The sequence below is a fragment of the Leuresthes tenuis genome, unplaced genomic scaffold (genome assembly GCF_036924035.1).
Source record: "Leuresthes tenuis unplaced genomic scaffold, fLeuTen1.0.hap1 SCAF_1, whole genome shotgun sequence".
Lineage (NCBI taxonomy): Eukaryota > Metazoa > Chordata > Actinopteri > Atheriniformes > Atherinopsidae > Leuresthes > Leuresthes tenuis.
This window is the reverse complement of record NW_027325355.1, coordinates 40,078,441-40,095,646: the sequence shown is the minus strand read 5'-3', so window position 1 is coordinate 40,095,646 and position 17,206 is coordinate 40,078,441. Positions and strand designations below refer to the sequence as shown.

Below are 17,206 nucleotides of genomic sequence, written 5' to 3'. Positions count from 1 at the left end.
GACTGTTAAACTTTAAAATGAAACAATAAACAGTTAATTGTATTGTAATTGTTGACGAGTGTATATTAAATGCAGAGTATTGGTTAAATTTATTTGGTAACATTGATCAAAAGAAAACTGGTAATGACTTCCTAATTTTAGTTAGTAGTGTAATGTAATGCAACCAAGTAAATTAAAGTGCAAAAAAATATTATCTACTTAATTATTTCATAACGGCAAATTCTACAGATATGTAAGATTTACTTAAAATTTTAAGTAAAATGATGTTCCTGCCTATGAAAAGCAAGTACACTTTACTTAATTTGTTTAAATAAATATACCTTAAAACTTGGATGTAATCAAGTAAATATTTTCACAACTGTAATGTTTTATGGAAAGTAACATTTACTTGATACTGGCAAATGAGTGTTACTTAATATTGCAGGATTAAAGTTTACTTAAATCATTTACATGCAAATACTTTCAATATATATTTTAAGTAAGTCTAATGAGTTATTTCTTTCAGTGTAAAAATCAAACTGTTGTTTCCAACATTAAAGTCAGACACAACAGCTTCCTGCTGCTTGAATAAAATGAAAAAATTAAATAAAAAATGAAAAAAAGAATAAAAGTGTTACTTTATTGTTGTGTATAATCCACTTGGAAAACATTTAGTCTTGTCTCCTCTTTTCAGATTTTCTTTTTGGTTTAGTTCAAGTACTTTAAGAACAAATATTTAGAGCTTTCATCTGTTTTCTGAAACACCTCAAAGCTGAGATTTAAAATCTGTCATTGTTTGCTTTTCCTGTTAAAAAAATCTAAAATCTAAAGTGTAAATGTTGAAGTGGCTGAAGCTACCAGTCAGAGTGAATCAGGAGATGTTGCTTCATCATCATCAGAATCATGCTGTGTGGGCTGGGCTGCAGGTCCATGCCTCCATCTACTGGACTGATGGTAGAAATCCAGCAGCTTCCTCTGCCTCAGACTCCACAGCTAACTACCACCTAACTAGATCACCTTTCTGGGAAATCAACAGGGATCAACATAATTAATGTAAATATAATAAAAAGGGAAGGGTTTAAAACCATGTGTGTAACCACCAATAATCTCTGGTTACAGTATCTAAGGGTCCAAGATGAAGAGTACAGCTTTAACTAATCTTAAATATACTGAGGGGTGTCACTGCTGATGTGCAGATGAAGGTAGAAAGTGCGTGTGAGCTGATGTGAATTCAGCAGCATGGATCAGTGTGAGGACACTAAAACCTCACTGTGTGGGGAACATGAGAGCCAGAGCAAAGCTCAGAGGTGAGATGACCATCTCTAACTGTCCATGACTCTTCTATCAGCTCTCACATCAAACCATCAGCAGCAAACTTCTCCCAGTGCTGGAACTGGAGCCAGCTGTGTCCTTCCAGAGTGACCACAGAGAGGATTTTAATCAGTTTAGGATCAATATTCTGCCTCAGTGAGCTGAGTTGTGTTTGTGTTTGGTGGTGGTGAAATGTAAAGAACTGTCTCTTTCTGCAGTGAAGTGGCTTTAGTGGGGTATGAAAATGTAAAAACTATCAGACGGTGCATGTGTGGCTCTCTGCTGATGATTATCTACCCCACAGTTTGTTGCTCCACGTGGACTTGATTGTATGAGAGCTTCCCCTGAATAACTATTTGCATCTGCTGAGCAGTTATTGTGGTCCTTCATGTGCAAAACAGGAACATCAGTAAAACGAGTAATCCAGGATATTTCTGATAATTCTAGTGATCTAATTAGTGAGCTGAACTTAACCGGCTCGTAGATGAAGGAGGACCCAGATTCACATGCAGGAGTCAGAGGAATGAGAACTTCATCATCGGCCGGCACAAACACAGAGCAGCAACAATGAGCAGCCCTGCTCATACATGTGCTGAGGGAGGCGATGACTAATACAATCAGTAACAGTAACCAGGAGGGAAGCAGAAGCAGAACTAAATAAAATGCACAAGGGACTGTGCAAACAAAATGAAACGGGAAGCAAACTGACTGACGTGCAAAAGTGAACTAATTTCCAGATGAAACAGAACACAGAAATCCAGAGAACAAGATGAACACGAAACCTGAAACATCTAACGTAATAGCTTGGAAAATATGGACAAATAACGCTGAAAAAGAACATTTCCCACTTAAATAACACTAAACTTAACACAATTTAGCAGCTATGATGTGAACATAAAAAGAATAATATGATCAGGATAAATGCTGGGACAGCCCTGATGGAAGTCATACAGCACTGAGTTCATGTTTCTGAGTTTGTTTTTTTTTTAGCTCCTGACAGGCAGCCGCAGTAATCTTTAGATTTTCTCATGCTGAGGGATGTTGAAAAGTGATGCTAAACTTTTTGAATTCAGAAACATTTTTAAATGTTGACAGTGAAAAAATGTAAAAAGCTAGAACATCTGCATTTTATAAACTATTTATGAGGGAAGACCATTGTTCTTATGGGCTTTAAAATAAAGCTATAGAAAAAAAATCAGGTTCAGTTTTAGGTCCAACACCTTTTGATCTTTATATGCTTTCCATTATTTCCATAATTAGGCTGATAACACCCAGCTTTACATGTCCCCGGGCCTGTAGGTTATCTTATAAATTGTATCTCTGCTATTAAAACATGAATGGAAGAAAATTTTTTACAGCTCAACCACGTCTGTGGAACAGAAGATGTTAATGCTTTTAAAGCCAAACTAAAGATCACCTTTCTGACCTGGATTCTATTGGAGTTCATATTCCTTTTACTTCTGCTCACACCTTTTTACCTCGTTGTGATCATTTCGAGATGATGCTGCAGCTTTTACCATTTTTTTTTTTTTTATTGTTTGAGCTGCAAAGTGTAACGACCTTTGATGGATGAGGATTTAAAACCCAAAACTCAAGGAAGGTATGTAAAAAAAGGGTTTATCTAAAAAAAAAAACTAAAGACACTCACAGGGAGGATAATTACAATGAAGATTATCTTTATCTTAACTCACTTGACGGACATGGGTGGACGGACAAAGGTGACATTTCAGCAGGGCTTCTCCTGCTGAAAAGTGACTGCACTCTATGTCCGTCCCTATAAGTCTTTACTGCAAGGAGTGATATTGACCAAATTCACTGTACATGCATCTAGTAAACACAGAGAATGTTACACAGAATGTAAAGGCAAACCGTTAGTTACAGTTCTATATATACTGCATTATTGTATTCATAATTATACTCTTAAAAGTACAAGTTATCCAAAAAGTTACTTCAGTAAATATAACTCGTTATTACCCACCTCTGATAACACTCGCTGATTTCTCATTGTGTCATATGATTGCCATCTATCCATCCATCCATCATCTGCCGCTTATCCGGGGATCGGGTCGCGGGGGCAGCAGCTTGAGCAGAGAAACCCAGACGTCTCTGTCCCCGGCCACTTCCTCCAGCTCTTCCGGGGGGACCCCGAGGCGTTCCCAGGCCAGCCGAGAGACATAGTCTCTCCAACGTGTCTTGGGTCTCCCCCGGGGTCTCCTCCCAGTGGGACGTGCCCGGAACACCTCCCAATGGAAGCGTCCAGGGGGCATCCTAACCAGATGTCCGAGCCACCTCATCTGACTCCTCTCAATGCGGAGGAGCAGCGGTTCTACTCCGAGCCCCTCCCGGATGACTGAGCTTCTCACCCTATCTCTAAGGGAGAGCCCAGACACCCTGCGGAGGAAACCCATTTCGGCCGCTTGTATTCGCGATCTTGTTCTTTCGGTCACTACCCACAACATGTGACCATAGGTGAGGATGGGAACGTAGATTGACCAGTAAGTAGAGAGCTTCGCCTTCTGGCTCAGCTCCCTCTTCACAACGACGGGTCGGTGCAGAGCCCGCAACACTGCAGACGCCGCACCGATCCGCCCGTCAATCTCCCGCTCCATTCGTCCCTCACTCGTGAACAAGACCCCGAGATACTTGAACTCCTCCACTTGGGGAAGGATCTCATTCCCGACCCGGAGAGAGCATTCCACCCTTTTCCGGCTGAGAACCATGGTCTCGGATTTGGAGGTGCTGATTCTCATCCCAGCCGCTTCACACTCGGCTGCGAATCGCTCCAGTGAGAGCTGAAGGTCACGGCCTGACGACGCTAACAGAACCACATCATCTGCAAAAAGCAGAGACCCGATTCTGAGGTCGCCAAATCGGACACCCTCAACGCCCTGGCTCCGCCTAGAAATTCTGTCCATAAAAGTTAGGAACAGAATCGGTGACAAAGGGCAGCCCTGACGGAGTCCAACTCTCACTGGAAACGTATCCGACTTACTGCCGGCAATGCGGACCAAACTCTGGCACCGGTCATACAGAGACCGAAAGGCCCCTATCAAGGGGTCCGGCACTCCATATTCCCGGAGCACCCCCCACAGGACTCCACAAGGGACACGGTCGAACGCTTTCTCCAAGTCCACAAAACACATGTAGACTGGTTGGGCGAACTCCCATGCACCCTCCAGGATCCTGCCGAGGGTATAGAGCTGGACCACTGTTCCACGGCCAGGACGAAAGCCACACTGCATCTCCTGAATCCGAGGCTCGATTATCCGACGGATCCTCCTCTCCAATACCCCCGAATAGACCTTACCAGGGAGGCTGAGGAGTGTGATACCCCTATAGTTGGAACACACCCTCCGGTCCCCCTTTTTAAAGAGGGGGACCACCACCCCAATCTGCCAGTCCAGAGGCACTGTCCCCGATGTCCACGCAATGCTGCAGAGGCGTGTCAGCCAAGACAGCCCTACAACATCCAGAGCCTTGAGAAACTCAGGACGGACCTCATCCACCCCCGGGGCCTTGCCACCGAGGAGCTTTTTGACCACCTCGGCAACCTCAGCCCCAGAAATGGGAGGCCCTGTCTCCGAGCTCTCCGACTCTGCCTCTTCCGAGCACGTGTTGGTAGGATTGAGGAGTTCCTCGAAGTACTCCCCCCACCGACTCACAACATTCCTAGTTGAGGTCAGCAAAGCCCCGTCCCCACTGTAAACAGTGTTGACTGTGAGCCGCTACCCCCCCTGAGACGCCGGATGGTGGACCAGAATCTCTTCGAGGCCGTCCGGAAATCGTTCTCCATGGTCTCACCGAACTCCTCCCAGGCCCGAGTTTTTGCCTCAGCAACCGCCGAAGCCGCGGCCCGTCTGGCCTGTCGGTACCTATCAGCTGCTTCCAGGGTCCCACTGGCCAAAAAGGCCCGATAGGACTCCTTCTTCAGCTTGACGGCTTCCCTCACCACTGGTGTCCACCAGCAGATTCGAGGGTTGCCGCCACGACAGGCACCGACCACCTTACGGCCACAACTCCGATCAGCTGCCTCGGCAATGGAGTCACGGAACATGGCCCATTCGGACTCAATGTCCCCCACCTCCCCCGGGATATGGTTGAAGCTCTGTCGGAGGTGGGAGTTAAAGCTCCTTCTGACGGGGGATTCTGACAAACGCTCCCAGCAGACCCTCACAATACGTTTGGGCCTGCCAGGTCTGATCGGCATCCTCCCCCACCAGCGGAGCCAACTCACCACCAGGTGGTGATCAGTTGACAGCTCCGCCCCTCTCTTCACCCGAGTGTCCAGGACATACGGCCGCAAGTCCGATGATACAACCACAAAGTCGATCATCGAACTGCGGCCAAGGGTGTCCTGGTGCCAAGTGCACATATGGACACCCTTATGCCTGAACATGGTGTTTGTTATGGACAGTCCATGACTGGCACAGAAGTCCAACAACATAACACCACTCTGGTTCAGATCGGGGGGGCCGTTCCTCCCAATCACACCCCTCCAGGTCTCACTGTCATTGCCCACGTGAGCATTGAAGTCCCCCAGCAGAACGAGGGAGTCTCCGGTAGGAGCACTCTCCAGTGCCTCCCCCAGAGACTCCAAAAAGGGTGGGTACTCTGAACTGCCGTTTGGCGCATAGGCACAAACAACAGTCAGGACTTGTCCCCCCACCCGAAGGCGGAGGGAGGCTACCCTCTCGTTCACTGGGGTAAACCCCAATGTACTGGCACACAGCCGGGGGGCAATAAGTATGCCCACACCTGCTCTGCGCCTCTCACCACGGGCAACTCCAGAGTGGAAGAGAGTCCAACCCCTCTCAAGAGGACTGGTTCCAGAGCCCAAGCCGTGCGTCGAGGTGAGTCCGAGTATATCTAGCCGGAACCGCTCAGCCTCGCGCACCAGCTCCGGCTCCTTCCCCAACAGAGAGGTGACATTACACGTCCCAAGAGCTAGCTTCAGTAGCCGAGGATCAGACTGCCAAGGCCTCCGCCTTTGGCTGCTACCCAGCTCACATAGCACCCGACCCCCTTGGCCCCTCCCACGGGTGGTGAGCCCGTCGGAAGGGGGACCCACGTCATCGTTTCGGGCTATGCCCGACCGAGCACCATGGGCACAGGCCCGGCCACCAGGCGCCCGCTGCCGGGCCCCACCCCCGGGCCTGGCTCCGGGGGGAGGCCCCGGTGTCCCATATCCGGGCAAGGGATCACGAGGTTCAAATTTTTTGTTCATCATAGGGAGTCTTTTGAGCTGTTCTTTGTCTGGTCCCTCATCTAGGATCTGTTTGCCTTGGGTGACCCTACCAGGGGCTTGAAGCCCCGGGCAACATAGCTCCCAGACTCATTGGGGCACGCAAACTCCCCCACCACGATAAGGTGACAGCTCAGGGGATTGCCATCTAATGTGACATTAAAACTATCTACATTCTTTCTGCTTTCATTTCCTACTCTTCATAAAAATGTTTAACTTTTTTTTTTATCTGCGTCGTTCTTTTTCAGTAGCCTCTTCACTTGGGCTACAGGACAATTTGACATTGCACAGTAAAAAACATTTCTCTCCATGCTGGTAGCTGACCCGTATATTATATCTACGAGTAGACCAACGCTTACTTCTTCAGAACTGATGCGCTGATGTGCGTTCCCGTCGGGGGCACTTGTTTTTTGGTAAGCAGTCTCTTTTCGGCACTACACCAGAAGCAGGTGTCACGTGGTACGCCCGGGGAACGTCTTCAATTTCAGCTCCTCCACTCAATGAAGCAAGCCGCCCCCTCTGGTACTCACACAGAAGTAATTATGAGCAGGATAAGAATATGACATAGTAAACTGAATAATACACTTAAGGTAATGGGGAAACATCCAACTGGGCAGTGTAGCTGTGGGCAGAGGGAGACAGTGAACATGTGATGATAGCATCCTAGATATAACTAAATAACTAGAAATAATTTTAGTCCAGTAGATGGCGGCATATGCAACATCAAGGATGCCAGCTACCATTAAAAATCAAATTATAATAAGAAGAAGTACTTACACACGAAATCACTCACTCATTTCCTACTCCCTACTCCCTATATAGGAAAATAAATGTAGTGCACTCTATAGTGAGCTCAACAGAGAAATCTTTCGGACACCATCTCGGCGCCGGTAATTAAGTCATCGCTGTTGCACAATGAAAACGTTACATTAATGTCGTCTCACACAATCTTGTCTGTTTACTACTGCATTTTTGTTAGATTAGAGGCTTTTGATTACTGTCATGTAATTTTTATTTTCGTATTTTGTTTTCTATTTAAGCATATTTTCATATTTTATTATCTTGGCTCTTTAGTAACAGCAAGTTACAGTGTAACCAACTGGAATGTTTATTTATATGCTGTTTGTTTTACACTTTTTTTTCAATGACCATAGGAAGAAATTTGTAAGAATTTGTAATAAAATAAACAATGGAATAAGCTGGCTTCGTGACTGTTGTACTGCTCCACAACTCGTCAATTTGTCTCGCACCTGTAATCCAACGGCGAACTACGAGCAATTCACCAGGAAAAAAACAACTTACTGTTATCTAGAAAACTCTGGTAGCTCTATCGAAATGTCGTCTTCCATCAATCTGGCCGTGTTTCTTATAACAATTATTCAATCTATGATAATACGGAGGAGAATTGGAATTGCGAGAGAGAGTGAACGGAGAAGACGTGCTGCTCTTGTAAGACTAGCAAGAAGTGTTAGCCTGCCTTTTTAATTAGAGTAATATATTTTTTTTTAATTCTCTGAACAATAAACTACCCTTCGTCAAACTACAATCCCTACGTGCGAAACTTCCTGAACCTTAGGCAGCTCCTTTATTTACAGTCTCACGATACTGGACAAACTGAGTAATCCAGTTGTGTCTGAGTAGTCAGATTCACTCAGCTTTTAGTCATACACTGTACTAGACATCATTAATAAATGGCAAATTAAGCTTTACTTATTAAACGACCTATGTCAATTTTCTAGATAAACCTGCAACCATATCTATTCCTAAAGTTTAAACATTCATTCAGCGTCTGTCTGCCATCCCTTACTCGCAGCCCAGAAATTTTTTGGCAATGCATTATGGGATATCTTGCTCCAGTTGGAGACCATCGGACAGTGTAGCTAGGTGTACGATAATTATCGTATTTGTAAGATAATTTTGCCCTGTGTACGATCAATAATCCCAAAAATACACGATAATTTGACCATTCTGTAAATGTGTGGTTGCAATCAGCCTGTCGCAACTGTCTGTTGGATTTTTTTGTGAACCCTGAAGGCATTTCCATTTCCATGAGACAAGTTTCAAGCCAATCGTGCTTTTCTATGTGAGCTACGAGTGACGTGCATGTGTTTGCCTCAGAAGTTCCTAACAGTAGGTGGCCTTCAGGCCTCATGAGCTAATTTGGCTCATTAGCTCCCAGTCGTCATTGTTTACGGGGACATGTACTAAAGCAACTGTGGGGCTGCTGATGCTCAGCCGTGAGTGTCTGTTAGACGCTGTTCAACACTAGAGTGAAATTTGCGCATCAATAGACTTGTTATTTTGGTTATGACGGATAGTTTTCCTCAAAATACGATAATTCTATGTCTCTGGTATGATAATACTACATTTCCCACCTGGCAACACTTCCATCGGATGCTCACTACATTTCGCGTTGAATTGTGGGATACATTGAGTGCATTATATAGTGAGCATCAAAAATCCCTTAACATTCGGACACCACTACAAAATGGCGTGGTCCCTATACGATGAACTATATCGTGGTTAGGGAGTGATTTTTGACACAGCTATAGACATATACGTCTATGCTTACATACACGTTTCGAAGCCTCAGCACATCTGCGAACATCGCTACAGGAAGCTGCACGCAGGTAAGACCAGAAAAGAATACATGTAGCGGTCAAACATTTGCAGAATTGTCTTCAAAGTGCTATGAATCATTGGTTTGATTCCTGTACTTGGACACTGGCAGCCAGAACAAGTTCCAGAGAGTGAAACAGTTAAAATAACCTGGCTGCTATTCATATTTAGCATGTCCTGCTAATGCTAATGATCTGCAAACCGTACTATAAGCAGTGCACAATACCAGAAACACAACCTCAGTTATAGGTATCAATAAGCCGGCCAGATGGACAAATACAATAGAGCTTCATCATTTTACCTCTGTGTGAAACAGACTTCTGGCCCTTTTTCTTACTCTTTTCTTATTTTTTGGATCAATGACAGACACACATTAGGCCCATATCGTGGTCTAAACCAATCAGAGATAGTGAAGGGCGGGACCCCCCTCTGATTGGTCGTGATTTAGATATTCCTGTACGTGTGTATCAACGTTTGAATGCGTGTGCTGCGGTCAGACAGAGAGGTGAGTGGCCTCGGCCCATCATTTAGAATGGAAATTGCCGCGGATGATAAGCTGAAAAGAACTCTTGACAACTTTTTCGTGAAGAATGTTAAATTAAGACCTGATTCGTCCGGAAGTCATAACCAGGGTCTCAAGCATTGAGCGTGACAGTCACGTTTGTTGGTCTTTTGTCACGCACTGCCGCCACACACCGTATTGTATTCATATAAAATATGAATTTCTCTGGCGCGCCGCTATGGAAACGGCAGGAAATAAACACGACTCCCACGAATTAAATTCAGTTTTATTTATATAGCGCTAAATTACAACAAATAGCGTCTCAAGGCACTTAAATAATATAGTCCAATTCAAGACGATTGGAGATAAATTCATTGTAATCATAAACCAATGAAATCCAATGAATTAATTTAGAAATAATCCAATTCAATCATATAGAGCCAATTCAAAAACAACATCCCAGCTAAGGAAACCAACAGATTGCACCAAAACTTGTCTTCAGTCCAAGCTCCCGTCCTGAGCATACTGTGGTGACTGTGGAGAGAAAGGACTCTCTTTTAACAGGAACAAACCTCTGGCAGAACCAGACTCAGGAAGGGTGGCCACCTGCCTCCACCAGCTGGGGTTCGGTCTCTTCATGTTACATACTGCTCAATCTTTTTTACTTTGCACAGCATTCCAGAGAGGAAATGTGTGATAGATGAGGTCTCCCAGCAGTAGCAGCTTAACTATGGAATGTATCAGGATCACCTGAGCCATCCCCAACTATAAGCTTTATCAAAAAGGAAAGTTTTAAGCCTAATCTTAAAAGTGGAAAGGGTGTCTGCTTCCCGGACATTTACTGGCAGCTTATTCCACAAGAGAGGGGCCTGATAACTGAATGCTCTACCTCCCATTCTACTTTTAGAAACTCTGGGAATAATTAAAATAATATAGAAAAGAATAACTAGAAATAATTTTAGTCCAGTAGATGGCGGCATATGCAACATCAAGGATGACAGCTGCCATTAAAAATCAAATAATAATAATAAGAAGTACTTACACACGAAATCACTCACTCATTTCCTACTCCCTACTCCCTATATAGGAAAATAAATGTAGTGCACTCTATAGTGAGCTCAACAGAGAAATCTTTCGGACACCATCTCGGCGCCGGTAATTAAGCTGTTGCACAATGAAAACGTTACATTAATGTCGTCTCACACAATCTTGTCTGTTTACTACTGCATTTTTGTTAGATTAGAGGCTTTTGATTACTGTCATGTAATTTTTATTTTCGTATTTTGTTTTCTATTTAAGCATATTTTCATATTTTATTATCTTGGCTCTTTAGTAACAGCAAGTTACAGTGTAACCAACTGGAATGTTTATTTATATGCTGTTTGTTTTACACTTTTTTTTTTTCAATGACTACAGGAAGAAATTTGTAAGAATTTGTAATAAAATAAACAATGGAATAAGCTGGCTTCGTGACTGTTGTACTGCTCCACAACTCGTGAATTTGTCTCACACCTGTAATCCAACGGCGAACTACGAGCAATTCACCAGGAAAAAAACAACTTACTGTTATCTAATTACTTTCTACCTCCCATTCTACTTTTAGAAACTCTGGGAACAACAAGTAAACCTGCAGTTTGGGAGCGAAGTGCTCTGTTAGGAAAATATCTTACAATGAGGTATTTTAAGATATGATGGATCTCAGTCATTAAGAGCTTTATACGTGATGAGAAGAATCTTAAATTCTATTCTGAATTTAACAGAATTTTAAATATTTTTAACTTTGACCTAGTGTGGTTTAACATGCTGCACGCTACAGCTGAATCTTATTGTATGTACTGACAGTTGCAGACAGAGTCCATCAGTTGGAGGACCAGGACCAGAATGGAGCAGCAGAACCAGGATCCGAATCCCTCCACCAGGAACAAAGCCGGCTCATTCTCTGGTTCCACCGGGCTGCAGGTCAGTGTGGAGGATGCTAAAGACACAAGGAAGAGTGTCAAAGCTCTCTGTATCCTCTGATCGTTCTGATTTTCCATCAAATGTGGAAAAGGTGTCAGAAAAGTGTTTCCTGGTTTCATCTCCTCTCTCTGAGCTGCAGATACAGATGTGCTTAGACTGAACATGTGCTGCAGGCTGAATGATCTGCTGGAAGAAAATCAGTGGGCAGATTGTTGTGGTGGGATGTTTTCTGGCTCTGAGTCTTCAGATTTGAGAGGTTCAGGAGCTAATCTTCATTATTTGTGTTCAAAGTCTCTGAATTACATGAATTTAACCTGGTGGTGGTAATACTTCTGGGTCTTTAATGGTTTGTAGATCTCTCTCTACCTCAGAGTAAAGAGTTGTTTTAGAGAGAAACAAAGGTTGAGTTAAAACAGACAGTTTCCCTGATGGTTGTTGAGCTTAATGACTGCAGACCTCTGAGTTGTAAGCTTGAACAAAGGGTTAGTGTAAAGAATATCATGTATTACCAACACTGTTACTTTTATTCATTTAAACCAGGGGTGCCCAACCTTGTTTGATCTAAGATCTACTTTTCAAGTTCAGCAACCACCCGAGATCTACCAGTCCAGTGTCAATACCGCAAACCCACACCCATCATTTCCAACCTGCAGTAACTAACCTCAGAAAAATTTTTCTTGTTGTCACACAACCACTACACATCACATCAAAACCCCTCCCTCTCTCAAACACACAGACACACGCACACAAATAAGTTGATCCAAAAAGAGCTGTCAGGTTCAAGGCACAACTTCTGAGTCTGGGATACTTTTCCTCCACCAGTAGTTTCCAGAACACTACATGCTCTCCAGGTTGATCTAAAAAAGTGATTTGACTTTGGCAGCAATGTCATCAACATCAATACTTGTACCAAATGGATAACAGATGGCTAAAGGCTCGATGGCTACAAAGTCAGTAAAACGCCTCTCAAACTCTGACAAGATGCTCTGAACATGCTTCTGATAATGTGCACTGTCAAGCTGTGTCACACCTTTACCTTAACGTTGTAGTTCTGCTTGCATGTGAGGGAAGTTGTGCAGGTTACCACGCTGCAGCCTGCTTGACATCAGCTGTAGCTTGCTTTTAAACTTGTTCACTGAATTCATCATGTTGAACACATCTTTACCCTTGCCCTGCAGCACTAAATTCAGTTCATTGAGCTCACCAGTGAGATCATTGAGGAAAGACAAATCGAAAAGCCAATTTAGCTTTGTATTGTAATCCACATGTTTTGAAAACTTCAGGAACTCCTTGATTTCAGGGAACACCTCCACAAATCTGGCCAAAAATTTACCTCTGCTTAACCACCTCACAGCCGTGTGAAGCAGCAGGTCTGTGTGCTCAGCATCATTCTCCTCCAAGTGAGCACGGAAAAGCCTACTCTGCAGACTCCTGGCCTGAACTGAACACACAATCTTCATCGCAATATTCATCACGTCTTTCATATTTAAAATCTTTCCACACAACGCTTGCTGGTGAATTATACAATGATCATTCAGGATATCTAAGAAAGATTCACTTTCTTTGCACAGTGCAATGAACCCACTGGTGCGGCCCATACCGCTGCCTCGAGAAAGGCTTCCTTCACAATTTTGCCGTCTTTGAATGGCTTCTTGTGTTCAGCAAGGATGTGACTGACGCAATAATTGCGGCATAACCCTGAACATGGTGGGTCTTGGCTCGTTTTCCCTCATCCATGTTAATGTTTAGGAGTGTGTAACCGCTCTGATCGCAAGCTGCTTCTTACTGTTGACAGCTGTCAATTTTCTGTCATGCATGTCACACGCAACCTTAAGTTAAACGTGACCTACTTTTTTCCAGTGTTACAGAATTCACAGTAAAGCTGACTTTGACTTAGACTTTGAACAGAATCTAAGTCTTCTGCCTCTCTGTCATTGCAGAAACATATAGCCCAAGAGGGATCCAGATGGCACTGCTGTAAGCACTGTGGGAAAGTTTACAAAAGATCATCACAGCTGAGGTATCATCACAGGCTTCATACTGGAGAGAAATCGTACAGCTGTGGTCAGTGTGGGGCATCTTTCAGGGAATCATCTAATCTAAAGAAACACCAACGTATTCACACAGGAGAGAAACCTTACATCTGTGGTCAGTGTGGGGCAGCTTTCACTCAGTTATCTCATCTTAAGACACACCAGCGTATTCACACAGGAGAGAAACCTTACAGCTGTGGCCAGTGTGGGACAGCTTTCACTCAATCATCTAGTCTAAAGAAACACCAACGTATTCACACAGGAGAGAAACCTTACAGCTGTGGTCATTGTGGGGCAGCTTTCACTGAACTATCGACTCTAAAGACACACCAACGTATTCACACAGGAGAGAAACCTTATGGCTGTGGTCGGTGTGGGGCAGCTTTCACTCAATTATGTCATCTTAAGATACACCAACGTAGTCACACAGGAGAGAAACCTTACAGCTGTGGTCATTGTGGGGCAGCTTTCGCTGTATTATATACTCTAAAGAATCACCAACGCATTCACACAGGAGAGAAACCTTACAGCTGTGGTCAGTGCGGGACAGCTTTCACTCAATTATCTCATCTTAAGACACACCAACTTATTCACACAGGAGAGAAACCTTACAGGTGTGGTCAGTGTGGAGCAGCTTTCGCTATAATATATAGCCTAAAGAAACACCAACGTATTCACACAGGAGAGAAACCTTACAGCTGTGGTCAGTGTGGGACAGCTTTCACTCAATTATCTCATCTAAAGAAACACCAACAGATTCACACAGGAGAGAAACCATACAGCTGTTGTCAGTGTGGGGCAGCTTTCACTGCATCTTCCAGTCTTAAGAGACACCAACGTATTCACACAGGAGAGAAACCTTACAGCTGTGGTCAGTGTGGAGCAGCTTTCACTCAATTATCTCATCTAAAGAAACACCAACATATTCACACTGTCGAGAAACCTTACAGCTGTGGTCAGTGTGGGGCAGCTTTCACTGCATCTTCCAGTCTTAAGAGACACCAACGTATTCACACAGAAAAGAAACCTTATATCTGTGGTCAGTGTGGGGAACCTTTCACTCAAGTATCTAGTCTAAAGAGACACCAATGTACTCCCACAGATAAACGATTGGTTTAAATCAACAACCTATTTTACGGCAGATAAGAAAACATTCATCCAGGAGAAGCAACAGGAACTACCAATCAGAAGCCTTTTCTTTCTTCAGATTAAAAATCTTTTGTGTGGATTACCACCTTACTCTTGTCAGGACTTTTGCTCTGAATGTTCTGTGAGTAGCACATGTTCGAAGAACGATTGAAAGTAATTAAAATATGTTTTCATTGTTTTAACTGTGGACAGATTTCCCACCGTTCAAGACAAACATGGCAACAATTGTGAGTTGATAAACAGAACAATATACAATCTGTTTGAAAGTAGAGACATGTTTTATTCTCTTATACTATACATATTTGTTTTGTTTAAAGTTATAATTCACAAAGTCACATTGCACCAGCTGTGGGTATTTATGTAAACATACAACATCTGTAGAAGCAACATATAATTTCAGTTTGATGTGAAGTCTAACTTTCCACTCGTCTGTATTTCATTGTTCTGCATTTTATTAAAGGTCAGATGTCAACATTTCTCATGCTTTTCATGTTCTTGCGAATGAGATATTTTTGAAGAAAATGTGTGTTTGGTTACGAGGGAAAGTTGGAATTATATTCCCCAAAGACCCAGAAATCTTTAATACAGTCTGAAAAAGGTTTGGATTTGTTCCCTGTACTTTCCAGACAGCTGTTTAATGACTGAAGTTGAAAGTTAAGGCTGTTCCAATACTAAAAGGGCACAAGGCTCAACTTCAAGCTGTGAAACTGTTTCAAATTTCTGTTGTGTTGGTGTCAAGAAAATTCTCTCAAAATGAGACTCAGACACAATTAACACAAAACATTTATTTTCACAGCAAGGAGTCTGCATGACATATCAGGAAACTGACACAGAGTTGTCTGAGTTAAAAAGATTATACTATTGCTATTTATGCCACACAAGGTCATGAGACATTCAGTAAAACAAGGTTTAGATAGAAGCTGAAATAAGATAGATAGGCCTTCTCCAGCACCCTTGACCCTTGTAGCTGTGACGGTCCTTAAACAATACGTGGAACAGAACAATGAGAGTTAAACAGTTCTCAGCCCCACCACAAAATCTTTTCATTCATTTGGATGAAATCATCATATTCTCATTAATGATCAGAACTGAGTGAGATTTCTTTGAAAAGACGGAATAAACAGGACTTGATGGCTTTCAGTTTTCTTCCAGAGCAGAAATCACAGGCCACATCTTCAGGTCAAGCATGGAAGTGATCAGCAGGAGCAGCTTGGAGTCCAGTCTTCTTCAGCTGCACCACTAAATCAGCTAACATGGTGCTTTTCTCCAGGACAGGCCTTGGTGTGAAAGTTTTCTTGAATTGAGGGCATTTGTGAAGTACCTTCTTATTCTTTCCATTCCAGTAGCCTTTATTACAGTTCATGCAGTAGCTGTGTCCACAGGGAATAGTCACCGGATCCTTCAGTAGATACAGACGGATCGAACAAGAGAAGGTTTCCAGGTCCAGTTTAACCCTTTTCTGAGCCATTACCTCCATTTGGCAGAGCAGTGTGTGACTCTGAGAGCAGAAACACCATTTGTACTGTGATATAAAACTAATTCCACCTCCTTTTGTTACGGCTGATCAGCTGATCTCCACTTAAGAGCTCATCTACTATCACACAACGGTTTCACACATCCTCCCACCTTCAGATCAGTTTGGGGAGGGAACAAGGAAGTTTCCGCTTGAAATTTATAAATCATGATCTTCTTCTGAAATGTTCACCTAAATCTTCTCCCTGATGCATTCAAGTATGTGACATGAAACATGAACTCTCATACGGCTGCTGGACTTCAGAGTTGAGCTGCCTAATAACTAAAGCTGACCCCTAACCTGCAAACTTTCTGTACTCCTGGCTGGCTGGAACAGAGTCCAGAGAAGAGTCAAATATTAGTTCTTAACTCACATGTAGATTTGACCTATTAAAGGTTTGTTAAGACTGCATTGTCATTTCAACAATTGTCATCTCAAGGCACTTAAATAATATAGTCCAATTCAAGCTAATTGGAATTCAATTCATTGTAATCATAAGCCAATGAAATCCAATTAATCAATTTAGAAATAATCCAATTCAATCATATAGAGCCAATTCAAAAACAACATCCCAGCTAAGGAAACTAACAGATTGCACCGAAACTTGTCTTCAGTCCAAGCTCCCGTCCTGAGCGTGCCTGTGGCAACTGTGGAAAGGAATGACTCCCTTTTAACAGGAAGAAACCTCTGGCAGAACCAGACTCAGGAAGGGTGGCCATCCGCCTCGATCAGTTGGGGTTTGAGAAGACAGAAAAGAGGGTGAAAAAACACCGTAACACCATTCAAAGGACACCTGTTGGAACAGGGAAACACAAGTTAAAAACCACAATAATGTCACATGTACATAATATCAATTGAGAAATTAAACAGGGGGGAAAAGAGAACAAAGTGAGGAAAGG

The 17,206-nt window shown here is 43.2% G+C and overlaps 3 protein-coding genes across 8 annotated transcripts in view; 2 read left to right on the top strand and 1 right to left on the bottom strand.

Annotated features, from left to right (window-relative positions):
• Positions 1 to 17,206, top strand: part of LOC140290166 (protein NLRC3-like) — a 362,014-nt gene that overhangs the window by 149,296 nt on the left and 195,512 nt on the right. The window lies entirely within an intron of this gene.
• The window catches only part of LOC140290202 (NLR family CARD domain-containing protein 3-like), a 556,114-nt gene that overhangs the window by 368,506 nt on the left and 170,402 nt on the right, over positions 1 to 17,206 (bottom strand). The window lies entirely within an intron of this gene.
• Positions 8,968 to 15,271, top strand: LOC140290428 (uncharacterized). 2 transcript variants are annotated; one of them, XM_072379348.1, is made up of 3 exons: positions 8,968 to 9,162; positions 11,496 to 11,612; positions 13,553 to 15,271. In XM_072379348.1, exons 1-3 carry the CDS (start codon positions 9,097 to 9,099, stop codon positions 14,762 to 14,764), a joined length of 1,395 nt encoding a protein of 464 aa, XP_072235449.1. In that variant the 5' UTR covers positions 8,968 to 9,096; the 3' UTR covers positions 14,765 to 15,271. The 2 variants fall into 2 exon arrangements, with proteins under 2 accessions (XP_072235449.1, XP_072235450.1); XM_072379349.1 differs by lacking the exon at positions 8,968 to 9,162 and adding an exon at positions 11,260 to 11,329.

What these genes read in the sequence shown, in the direction of transcription:
- LOC140290428 (XM_072379348.1), top strand. Translation starts at nt 9,097, where the DNA reads ATGCTTACATACACGTTTCGAAGCCTCAGCACATCTGCGAACATCGCT. An exon ending in CTACAGGAAGCTGCACGCAG is followed by an intron (nt 9,163 to 11,495) that starts GTAAGACCAGAA and finishes ATGTACTGACAG; the next exon opens with TTGCAGACAGAGTCCATCAG. An exon ending in CTGGTTCCACCGGGCTGCAG is followed by an intron (nt 11,613 to 13,552) that starts GTCAGTGTGGAG and finishes CTGTCATTGCAG; the next exon opens with AAACATATAGCCCAAGAGGG.